Source organism: Eriocheir sinensis, chromosome 15 (assembly GCF_024679095.1).
Source record: "Eriocheir sinensis breed Jianghai 21 chromosome 15, ASM2467909v1, whole genome shotgun sequence".
NCBI classification, from domain to species: Eukaryota; Metazoa; Arthropoda; class Malacostraca; order Decapoda; family Varunidae; genus Eriocheir; species Eriocheir sinensis.
Genome location: NC_066523.1, coordinates 7,334,417 through 7,346,608, shown reverse-complemented (window position 1 = coordinate 7,346,608; position 12,192 = coordinate 7,334,417). Strand labels below are relative to the sequence as shown.

General features: G+C 41.6%; 1 protein-coding gene and 1 long non-coding RNA gene across 2 annotated transcripts; both read left to right on the top strand.

Annotated features, from left to right (window-relative positions):
- The first annotated feature begins 1,591 nt into the window (after nt 1-1,591).
- LOC126998874 (uncharacterized) lies at nt 1,592-11,877 on the top strand. Its single transcript, XR_007753046.1, has 2 exons — nt 1,592-1,746; nt 9,881-11,877. It is a non-coding gene; the product is annotated as an uncharacterized LOC126998874 (long non-coding RNA).
- On the top strand, nt 4,071-11,877 carry LOC126998873 (death-associated protein 1-like). Its single transcript, XM_050861066.1, has 3 exons — nt 4,071-4,238; nt 8,182-8,308; nt 9,503-11,877. The coding sequence occupies exons 1-3, from the start codon at nt 4,190-4,192 to the stop codon at nt 9,666-9,668; spliced, it is 342 nt and encodes a 113-aa protein (XP_050717023.1). The 5' UTR covers nt 4,071-4,189; the 3' UTR covers nt 9,669-11,877.
- Nucleotides 11,878-12,192: the final 315 nt, after the last annotated feature.

The following is a 12,192-nucleotide window of genomic DNA, read 5'->3' as shown; positions in this document are numbered from 1 at the left end:
CTTTTTGTAAAATATTAAATATCCTCTTACAGTAAAGGTGGGAGGGATGCGAGTCCCTTTGCGACACAAGGGTACGGAGGACCGGGAGGAAGCATCTGCCAAGCCTCGCAAGAACGATGAGGGTGAAAAGGAGGAGGAAGAGCTGGTGGTGTCGAAGAGGTGAACAATTTGTATTTTACATTATAGACTTTGAATGGCATATACAGTTTGCATTTTCCTCGCAGATTTGAAATTGGGCGGATATAATTTGAAGGCTGCAATACAGTGGTAGGGTGGCTAAAGAGGAGGATGAGACGATCTGAATGTCTGTCGTCCCACAAGCTTGAGTTTGGCTTGGAAAGGGTTTTGCAACGGCCACTTTATGGATTAATTGCATTTGTTGATTACATTGATTTTAAGACTCCTTGGGGCTTTTTTATTTATTCTATCACGAAAATAACCTATCAAGTTAAAAAGGGGGATGGGGGAATTCATAAACCTCGCCCGTGAAAAGGTTCCCGGAATAATGTCTCATTAGACTAATAACTTCCCATGAGGCATGTCCTACCGGACGTTGTTTTCCATGCATTTCAGGCAGGAACTAATTCATGTCTCTGGTTTGATCACACAAGGTTGCCGACACTGACCACCTGATTCTTAAGTAAGCCACGATTCTGTATTCACAAGACACTTGCGATGGTTATCTCGTCCTCCTCCACATCTGTGGCAGGTAATCTCGCGCCGTTCAGACTAGGAGCGTACCGGGAATAAAGGCATAGTAAGGTTTGCTAGCCGGTTAAGGTGTGCACCGCATCATTTACGCACACCTGGAGCAAGCCAGGAGCAAGCGAAGCCAACGTAGCAAATTGGCCCTGGCATAGGGCGGACAAGACAGACTTGAGGGTCCTGTGCATTTACTCAAACATCCCTTTGGCTCTGGGACAGTATCCTACGTGGTTGCATAGTACAGGGTGATGAAGTTCCGTTGACAGAATTGCTGAATGGCGTGTGAGGTAAACTCGATGCCCTGGTGCGCTCTGAAGTCTGCAACTTACTGCCCCAGTGCCTCCACCACCGTGTGTTTTGTTTTTAAGGGATAGATTTTTATAAACCATAATGAACTCGGAAGAAACGCTCACTCCGGGTAGTTCAGTAGCTGGTCCCACCGCGATATGCCGATTTTTTTATGTTATATCTCAACAATAACGCCAGTAATGCCAGTGTCGCCCTACTGGTTTTTTTTTTTTTTCTCACACCAGGAACTATACATAGGTATAACGCGCATGGGTAATTTTTACGTAAGATATCATGATGCAAGATATAACAAGTATAGATGAAACAAGATTAGTGAATTAAGGGGAAACTTCATCCCACAGTCATCCCAAACCGCTAGTGCTGGTATCTGGTGCCATTGCCAACCTGGAGAGAGACTTCCCAACAGCTGCGGTGAAGCACATGCATGAGAAGCCACTCCCCACTAAAGATCCACGCCCTGTTCACCACACCAGTACGCGAGCAGCGATCCAGCAGCCCAGAAGGGAACAATCCAAGAAGATTCACCAGAAAGTGGACAAAAATCATCCACCGCACACTTCCTAGGGTCAAACTGGTATCCTTGCCAGTGTGTCCCAAGGTGTGTGCATCAACCATCGTCCATTCAACCCATTCCAGTCTTACGGCTGAAGTCTTTTCAGTACACACAAAGCTGAAGAGGGAATGATTATCTTGACTGCCTTTTCTGTTATGCTGGGAGTGAATCAATACCAGGTGCAACGTTTTCCCCGTCATGATTGTCTTCAACAACTTACTTTATTCTGTTTATATGGAGGAAAGCGGATTTAAGTACTTATGACTAGTGGCACATTTGGAATTCATAATCAAAAGTATACAAATCATATGATAAAAATGTGTGCATTTTTGATGTCTTAATACTGGCTGCCACCTACTAAATTCTTTGAGCAATCATTATCAGGAAATGATGTGATTTTTTTTTCTTGGAAAACCTAACGTTAAAGTATTTTTACAACTCGGCATGTATGATCAATTTTCATAGGTGGACATTAGTGATTCAATAGTGTGGAAAACATTATCAATTATTACTCGCCTTGGAAGTGATAATACCAGACTCCATTTTACAGTCATGAAAGTAGCAAAAAAAAAAAAGTGTCCTAGAATTGTGCTCTTTTGGTGTTACAAACTTAATGGTGCCTTTTGTTCCATTGGTTGCTAAAATGTATTGTAGTTTTTTTTGTGGTTCTGTTGTCTGCCACAAGCTTGCCAAAGCCTGTAAGATTCACACATCATTCTTGGTGATGGCCATGGCAGTAATTACTAAATCTATAGTAAATAATTGTGGAAGGTTTCTCTTTCCTGCTGGAAATTCCTAGCCCTGCAAGTATTTTTTAGGAGAATTTTTCACCTGCTTCTGAATAGTAAGCACAGCATGTTTAGTGATAAAATGACTCACAAAATTAATATCCCAGTAAGGGATTGTTACATTCATTTGCATCCTTGAAGAATTGCTACGTGTTGCTAGATTTCCCAGTTGTTATTTTGAAAGGTAGTTAAGGTTCGAAAGGATTGAATAATTTTGTATTCTTCCTGAATGTTGGGATCATCTGTTTCAGGTATTATTTATCATGGTAAGATTTGTGTGTTTAGTGTGCAATTGGCCTAGTCTAGCTGTCCTACCATAGCTAGTCATTACTTTGGTTCCCAGTGCAGAGGTAAAAGCATTAACAACTTGGTTTAGCATTCCTTATTTTATTTTTACATCCATTTAACTTTCAAAATTTCTTTGAAACTGATTACTGATCCCTTTGTTGGTCATTCTTGTATGTTCATCATTCCACACTTAAATGTAAACAAAGTGCTTTCATCAGAATAGTAAAAATATCTTAAATCAGAACAATAGCTTTGATACTTAGAATGGCGCAAGTTTTAAAGGTATCATTTGAACTTTGTAACATCTTTCCATGAGAAAACAATAAAATATAAAATGCTTGTATTGTTTTCAGTATATTCATCGTGCAGCCACCCTCTCCTCCCTTTAAGTACCCAAGCCTATATCCCTCCACATCCTCGGAAGACTTGGAGAGCTTGGGTTACAGTACCTATTGGTTTCCTGGGTGGTCAGTCGTAACCCTAATAGGGCAGGCCACGGGATGAACCTAAATAAGTGAATAAGAATCCAGTATCACCTAAAAGAGTCGTGTTTGTGTTAATATGAACGATGTTTCCTAAATGAGCAGGCAAACAACTCGACAGTTCAGCTGCTCAGCATCGAGGCCAGGCACCTCCTAACAAATGCCTCACCCATACACCTCTAGTTAATTGTCTTTCAGGTCGAACTTGCAGAGTTACTTTTTTTTTTTTTTTTGTGTGTGTGTGTGTGTGTGTATTTCCAGTTCCAGGTCGGCTCCGTGTCCTCGTCCTCGTGGCGGTGGGTGTGTGGGCGTGCTGCCGCGGCCACCTCAAACCCAGCGACCTTTATCACTGCTGTAGCTATCTCCCCCCAACTTCCTTCAGTGGTCATGGCTCTCGTATCTTATCAAGAAACCGTCGTCTTGCCACGTCCCTAGTTTTTCCACCGTATGTTCGGTACAACCGAAACTATCGCGACAGTAAAATGGGTTTTTTTTTTAAGTGCTGGTGTGTGTGTGTGTGTGTGTGTGTGTGGCTTAGGATACGAATCAGGCCATTAGCTACTATTCGAGCTGTGTAAATTTATAAATCACTGTCATTTGTAAAAAAAAAAAAAAAAATATTTCACGATTTCTTGCGGACCTGCCGAGGACAGTCTGCGGAACCCCAATGACCTCCTCCCATGGCACATTGTTTACCCAGGGGTTCTTAACCGGGAGTACCCATACCCCTTGGGGCTATGAGACAAATGCCGGGGGTATGGGTGTTATGGATGTTATTCTATATTATATATTAAATAGGACTGGTGATGATTTCGGCAATCAAGCTAAGGAGGTATGTGACCATACTGAGCAAACCAGTGTGGGTCCGGGATCATCAAAAGGTTAAGTACCGCTGGTTTACAGTGAATATATAAAGAACACGCCATTCCTTCAGTGCTGTTTGAAGGTGCCGCGCCGCCGCCGTCGCCGCCAGGTGGCCGCGGCGGACTCCCAGACCTGTCAGCTGGTGCAGCGGGTGGCGTGACGCAGCTAACAAGTGCATTCGTTTTCACACAGCACACACAATGTCATCCAACGAGGAGGTTGAAGTGAAGGCCGGACACCCTCCTGCACGTGAGTATTTCCGGAGGAGTGTCACAAAGGCTTCGGTTAGCGGGGTAGGGACGCCAGGCAGCCAGCTGTCCGTCCTGCGTCAGGCTGTGGGCACCAGCACGTCATGGCCCCCTCCCTGGCGCGGCGGGGCCATGTGTACCCTGGGAGGGGAGCATAAAGGCGCCTCCTCCCTTGGACACCCCCTGACGCCCCCAGCCTCATGGTGCACGCGGGGAGAGGGGAGGCAATGACACGCAGCTGTTGCCCCGCTATGGCCCTCTCAGCAACCATTGACAGCCCGACGCTCACCCATGGCTGGAAAGATTACACGTTGGCCTAGAGGAATTTGAGACTCTGTGGAGAGTAGCCAGTTTATAGCATACAGCGGCGGAGAGGTTAGCTTTTTATAGCTTTTGACATGTGGGCTTGTACAGTGAGTGCCAGGTGTCAAGGCCTGGTGTGAGGCGTCCCTGGTAACTTTCATCTTGGTGTAATTCGGCTCCAGCACAGGAATGCCACTATTTTGCTTTATTTCTTAGTGATAGGCCTCAATGGTTCCATGTTCAGCCTTATTTTCCTTGTTTTATACCTCCCATGTACTATTAATGTATGATACCTAGTTTTATCTTGTTAGTATCTATAGTAAGTAAACTAAGTAAGGCACCCCTACAAAATATGTCTTGACTTATCAAGCAACGCGACTTGGTAAACCTGGATATTTGAGAAATATATTACAGGATTTTCATTTGGACACCACCATGTCAGTGAGACACAGTACAGAACGGTATAGACTCTATGAGCCCAGGGTCTACCTGGAACTGGGTTTCAGAGCATTTAAGAAGAGTGCCCCGCGGCTCTGTAATGAGTTAACCCGGGGATGTTAAGAACAGTGACAGTCTGGCAATCTTCAAGAAAGTGCTGAAGACTCACTTATTCACTAAATCCTACGACTTAACAAATATGAGGACTGAGGACAACTTTAGGTGCTAATATTACTGTTATAATGTTAGCGACCCTGTGGAGCGCTGCTACGGCGGCGGACTGGGGCCTGAAACCCCATCAACAGTAAACGGTAAACTATTTGTCAAGCCAGCAATTGCCAGAAATTTAGTGTTCATGTCAGCACCTCTGAACCTGCTGAGCTCTTAGTTGTGGTTATTTAACATTTATATAAATAGACATATTGTAAAGTTGATTATATAGCTGCTACTGAACTTATTCTTTTTTACATCAAAAGAGGCAGTTCAGGGACACAAGAGACACTAAAGAAAAGCCTACAAAGTGCTGCTCCCTTGATATAAAAATACTAATAAATCAAAAGTGTAATGAAAATAGGTTGGAGTCATTTTTGACATAACCAGTATCCCCACTAGACCATTGCCATATTTTTTATTTAAAGTGGTATTAGTATTTATGATGTGTTATGTGGCTAGTTGGCTTTTCAACTCAATTTTTGGGATGGAGCTTTGCGTAGTGGCAGTATCGTAACCAATGAGGTTTATCCGAGGTGCGTTTTTGTCTATGCATAGAGCTCCCTTGTTTTGGGGTATTGGGAAGAGAGCAATACAGCTACCCTCTGACTGGGAGGGTAGCCTACCCCATCCTCACCTTCACGTTGTGCACACCGTTAGTATACCCTGCTGGGTAGAACCAACGGGGAGGGGGGGCAGCAACCATCAGCTGTCTTGTTTTTAATCCTTTTAGCCCGGACGAGGAGCAAGTCTCCATAATACCACATCGGACTGGCCACCCATGGGTGGCCTCTAGGCAGGAGCAATGGCCAGAGTGCGGCAGAAGAGAAAGGAGTGCATGAGACTGGAGTCTATTAATATGAATGGATTAGGTGATGAGGAGTGATGATTGAAAATTTTGTGAATGGTGGAGTGGATGTGTTGGGAGTGAGTGAAACACATATTAGAGGAACTGGTATGAATGATGGTAGAGAGGGTATGTGAGAGGGTGTGCCTGGGGGAGTTGTATGGACGGGGATGGATGAGAAGTATAGAGGCAGAAGTAAGGAAGAATGTGCTATTGTGATGTCTGAAAGAGTGTGGAATGGTGTGACTGATTATGGTTGGAAGGGATCAAGAATTGTGTTGGTGAAAGGAAAAGTAGGATTAGTTAAGTATGCATGGGTGTGTATTTATGCACCAGTAAATGTGAAAAGTAAAAAAGAACTGAGAGAAAGGGAAGCTTTTTGGGAGGAAGTGAATGCATGTTTGAAGTTTTGAGAAAGAAAGGAAACTTGTTATGATGGGAGATATGAATGCTAAAGTGGGTGATGAATGTGTGATGGATGTGGTTGGAAAATGGGGGATACCTGGAAAAAATGAATGAGGTGGGGGGTGCCAGCAGACTGGACAAAAGCTATCATTGTCCCAGTTTACAAGGGGAAGGGCAGGAGAGGGGAATGTGGGAGCTATAGAGGTATAAGTGCTGAGTATACCCGGAAAGGTATATGGAAAAGTCATAATAGAGAGGGTGCAAAGACTTACAGAACAGAAAATCATTGAAGAACAAGGAGGCTTCAGGAAGGGAAGGGGATGTGTGGATCAGATATTTTCATTCAGGATGGTAATAGAAATAGACATGTGTCAAAATTAGTGGAGAAACAAGTGAACATTTTGAGATAAAAGTAGGCTTGAGGCAGGGGTGTGTCATGTCATCATGGTGGTTCAATATTTATATGGATGGTGTTATGAGAAAAATGAAGGGTAAAGTTGGGGAAGTTGGAGTAAAAATGTATGCTGAGGGAAAGAAGTGGGTGCTGAATTCAATCTCATTTGCTGATGATACAGTGCTCATTGCAGAAAATGAAAGTGACCTTCAAAATTTGGTCACTGTTTTTGATAGTGTATGTAAAAGGAGAAAGCTGAAAGTAAATGTCAACAAAAGTAAAGTGATGGTTTGTGAGCAGAGTAGAAGTGAGGTTGTGGATTTTGTATGCCCATATAGAGTGGGAATTGAATGTGAAAAAAAATTCAAATTAATTTTGAATGGTGAAGAAATGGAGGAGGTTAATGAGTTTAAACCTTGGATCAGTTATGTGTAAGCATGGTGGTACAGAAGGAGAGAAAAGAGAAAGGGCATTGCAAGGAAGAAAGGTGGTAGGGTCTTTGGGACGTATCAAGAAGTAAAGAGGGATTTGAGAAATACAGTAATAGTACCAACCCTCACATATGCAAGCGAAACACGGGCCTGGAATGAAAGTCAGAGGTCTAGAGTGCAGGCAGTGGAAATGAGTTATTTGAGGAGTGCCTGTGGTGTGAGTAGAATGGATGGAATGAGTAATGAAAGTGTGTACGAGCATTTTGGAATGTGTCACAGGGCTGAAGGGAAGAAGTGTGGAGTGGTGGAAGAAGGAAAGCGACACTTTAAAGTGGTTTGGCTACATGGAGCGAATGGAGGAGAGTAAGATGACCAGGAGGGTGTATGTGAGTGAGATAGAGGGAGGGAATGTTAGAGGACGACCTCCATTGAAATGGAGAGATAGGGTGCAGGAGTATGTCAGGGAGAGGGGTGAAAGATCCATGAGAAACTTTGAGAAGGCAAGGAGGGAGTGTCTGGATAGAGAGAGATGGAAACTCTTCTGCCATGGCCATCCCCTGGTGGGAGCTCCTAGGAGCAGGCATCAAAGATGAATGAATGAATTACTTAGAATTATTGGATTTTCAGAGAGGTAAGTCACCATATTACAAACTAAGTTGTCAAAATTGATAAAAAAAATCAATAAACCCAATTAACCATGCCTTGATAAATGGATCAAAGATAAATTAGCCACATTGTGGTTAATGAAGACTAATATGAGAGTAAAGAAAAAAATCTGGCACATACCTTTGTTTACAGTAAGAAAATGGATGAATACAGAAACTTGCTCTTTTCTCTCCCACAATACAGTCCCATTAAGTATATGAATACTGTGCCAAACTGATGCCTTGATGAAATATTAAATATCCTTTTACAGTAAAAGTGGGAGGGATGAGAATCCCGCAGAGACACAAGGGTGCAGAGGACCGAGATGAAGGAGCTGCCAAACCTCGCAAGAACAGTGAGAGTGAAAAGGAGGAAGAAGAACTGGTGGTGTCTAAGAGGTGAACAATTTGTGTTTTACAGTATAGAGTTTGAACTGCATGTACGATTTGCATGTTCCTCATATTGCCTTGTAGTATTAAAATGTGAGGGATGATTGACTTCCATCAGATGATTAACTTAGATTACTCATGTAAGCATGAGACAGGTACTCAAGAGTCGAAGATGGATAGCATTGGCCAAAGCAGGTTGCATATTTGGTGGTACTATTTATTGATAATGAACTCTTAATGTGTGGGCTTTCTGGTCTAGAAGTAGTTCATCTTTAGGCAAAGAGAGGGTGTTTGGGTTGAGAGTACCCTCTAAGGTATCAAAATGTTATTTGTATCTGCCCCATTCTGTCTACATAATTTGTGGTCTTGTGCTCTCTACATAATTTGTGGTCCTGTAGCAGGAGGAGAAAACATCCATAGCTTGTCACTCATAGGCCTCTAGAGATATAGCCAGGATTATTGGTGGGATAATAAATAGTTCAAATTTGGATCAAACAGAACTGGAGATCATCATGTAAGTGTTGCTGCACTCTTCTTACTGACACCTTCCCCAGCAGGCAAATGGCACATAGATTTGAATCCATTTCACGACTCAGGGTAACTGTGTGCAAGATGAGGTTCTACAAACCTTCCAGGAGCACTTTGGTGCTACGGATGTGACAACCCTCCGCTGTCACCAAAGCACTAGGTCCAAACCCTGGCTGTCACTCACACCAACACCCCAGGCTATATTCTTTATGGGCCTCTGTGTCTTGTAGAGACTTGATATAGATGTTACCTTCTCGTTATCTTAGGCAGTTCTCTTACCTATAGCTATATTATCATATTGTCATCAGACCATAAAATACATACACAAAATAGGGGCAGAATAGGGCCAAGGCATGGAGCAGCGAGTAGCACATCACTCTAATGCTCCCCTGATCTCTTTCCATCCACCACCATGCTTGCCTCTACAGTGTCAGACATAGATAAGGGACACAGCCCAGAAGGGTAGTGTTAAGGGAAGTAAAGCAATTAGGACTATTGGCCCCCTACCAAATAATACAATGATGGGCACTGTAGACAAAGTGAAACCGAGATGAAATAAATGAACTAAGGGTAACCTTCTTGTATCCCACTGGCTTTACTTGGTGTAATTCCCCTGTACATAAGTATGGTTTAAATAAGATTAGTAATGAACTTAGGTAAACCTTCATCCCACAGTCCTCCTAAACCCCCAATGGTGGTATCTGGTGTTGTTGCCAAAGTGGAGAGAGACTTCCCCACAGCTGCAGTGAAGCACACACATGAGAAACCACTCCCTACCAATGATCCACGCAGTTCTCACCACACCAGCAAGCCAGCAGTGATCCAGCAGCCTAGAAAGTAGACAGGAATCTTCCATCGTACACCTCCTAGGACTTAGGGTCAAACTGTTATCCATGCCTGTATGTCCCGAGGTTCTCACAGGTGTGTGCATCAACCATCGTCCATTCAACCCATTCCAGTTTTACAGTTGAAGTCTTTTCAATACTCAAAGCTGAAGAGGGAATAATCATCTTGACTGCCTTTTCTGTTATGCTGGGAGTGAATTAATACCAGGTGAATGCGTTCCCCAACATGTTTATCTTCAACAGCTTACTTTATTCTGTTTATATGTAGGAAAGAGGATTAAAGTACTTATGACTAGTGGCACATTTGAAATTCATAATCAAAAGTATACAAATCATATAATAAAAATGTGTGCATGTTTGATGCCTTAATACTTGCTGCCATCACTCCTCTCACCCTCCACCTCCACCCAATTACACGCTCAAATGTTCAGGGTAACCAGCAGCTACCAAATGCTCTGAACATATTAGCAGGGAATGTTGATGTGACCGAGCAGCGGTCTGCATCACCTCCCAAGTGGTTAGTGTGTCTGAGAAGGACAGATCATCCAAGTGCTCTCTCTTACACTAACACTAAAATCAAGGATATGAAACTATCTCAATATATCAACCATAGAAAGTAAAATTTCATCTTGTGCAGTTGGTAGTTGTACATAACTTTTAAGAAATGCAACTTAAGCAGTACAAATTTATCATGTATTGGATTAGAGGGGGTGTATTTCTATAGCTAGTTGTACTAATTGCTTCAGATTTATAAATTGATCAGATTTATAAATTGACCTTAAACTTTAGTGCAATTCATACATTTTCCTTGGAAACCTCACAGAAAGCTGGTATGACAAATTATTTCATTGTAAAGTTTCAAAAAATACATGGACAGTTCATTTTATATGGTTTGATTACTGATTTCTTGCAATTGAGATACTTAACAAGGTTGTGTTGCTGATGTTTTGGGTGTTCAATATTATATATTTAAACATTAAGAAACTTAGAAACTTAGGTGGGTTTACATAAACAGTACTTAAAGCCATACACACCTCTCCAAACTTTATGAATCTGCCATGTCATGAAGTGTGAGTGGCTGTAGGGACACTTTGTTCCATGTGTGTGTTGTGATAATTGGAAATAGAGATTATCTCCAAGATAAGTGCTTTCACATTTGCTAGTAAAACTATTTTTAAGTGATTTTTCTTGTTGTATCTTGGAGAAAGACTAAGGTTAAAAAGTATTATTACAACTCAAGATAGAGGATTACTTTTCATAGATGGAAAGTAGCACTTAGATGGAGTGTGGGAAACATTATTACTAATTATTACTTGCCTTGAAAGTGGTACCAGACTCCATTTTACAGTCTTGAAAGTAAAAAAAAAATGTGTGCTAAAGTTGTGCTTTTTTGTTGTTACAAACTTAATGGTGCCTTTGTTTCATTGGTTGCTGAAATGTATCGAGTAGTTTTATGTGGTTCTGTTGTCTGCCACAAGCTTGCCAGAACCTGTAAGATTCACACATCATTCTTGGTGATGGCCATGGCAGTAATTACTAAATCTACAGTAAATAATTGTGGAAGGTTTCTCTTTCCTGCTGGAAATTCCTAGCCCTGCAAGTATTTTTCAGGAGTATTTTTCACCTGCTTCTGAATAGTAAGCACAGCATGTTTAGTGATAAAATGACTCACAAAATTAATATCCCAGTAAGGGATTGTTACATTCATTTGCATCCTTGAAGAATTGCTATGTGGTGCTAGATTTCCCAGTTGTTATTTTGAAAGTTAGTTAAGGTTCGAAAGGATTGAATAATTTTGTATTCTTCCTGAATGTTGGGATCATCTGTTTCAGGTATTATTTATCATGGTAAGATTTGTGTGTTTAGTGTGCAATTGACCTAGTCTAGCTTTCCTACCATAGCTAGTCATTACTTTGGTTCCCAGTGCAGAGGTAAAAGCATTAACAACTTGGCTTAGCATTCCTTATTTTATTTTTACATTCATTTAAAATCATTCAAAACTTTTGAAACTGATTACTGATCCCTTTGCTGGTCATTCTTATATGTTCATCATTCCACACTTAAATGTAAACAAAGTGCTTTCATAAGAATGTTAATGAAAATATTTCAAATCAGAACCAGGATTTTGGTAATAACAATGTAAGGTGAAGGTATCATTTGAACTTGGTTATGTCCTTCCTCTGAGAAAATAAAATATAAAATGCCTGTATTGTTTTCAGTATATTGATCCTGCAGCCACCCTTTCATCCCTTGAAGTACCCAAGCTTATATCCCTCCACATTCTCAGGTAACACACATTCCCAGCTGTTTCATAAATGTCCAAGTAGACTAACTTTAATCTCATCAGCACTACCAACTCTTTCTTCATATTCTCAACTCGTGGATTGTGAATTCTGGCATACTTATCACAAACAGCTGTTAGGCATCTCCCGAACAGCTTCCATTAGGGGAGGCAGATTATTATTTATTACAACACTTCATTGGGTCATATATATATATATATATATATATATATATATA

What these genes read in the sequence shown, in the direction of transcription:
- LOC126998873 (XM_050861066.1), top strand. Translation starts at nt 4,190, where the DNA reads ATGTCATCCAACGAGGAGGTTGAAGTGAAGGCCGGACACCCTCCTGCA. An exon ending in GGCCGGACACCCTCCTGCAC is followed by an intron (nt 4,239 to 8,181) that starts GTGAGTATTTCC and finishes ATCCTTTTACAG; the next exon opens with TAAAAGTGGGAGGGATGAGA. An exon ending in GAACTGGTGGTGTCTAAGAG is followed by an intron (nt 8,309 to 9,502) that starts GTGAACAATTTG and finishes TTCATCCCACAG; the next exon opens with TCCTCCTAAACCCCCAATGG.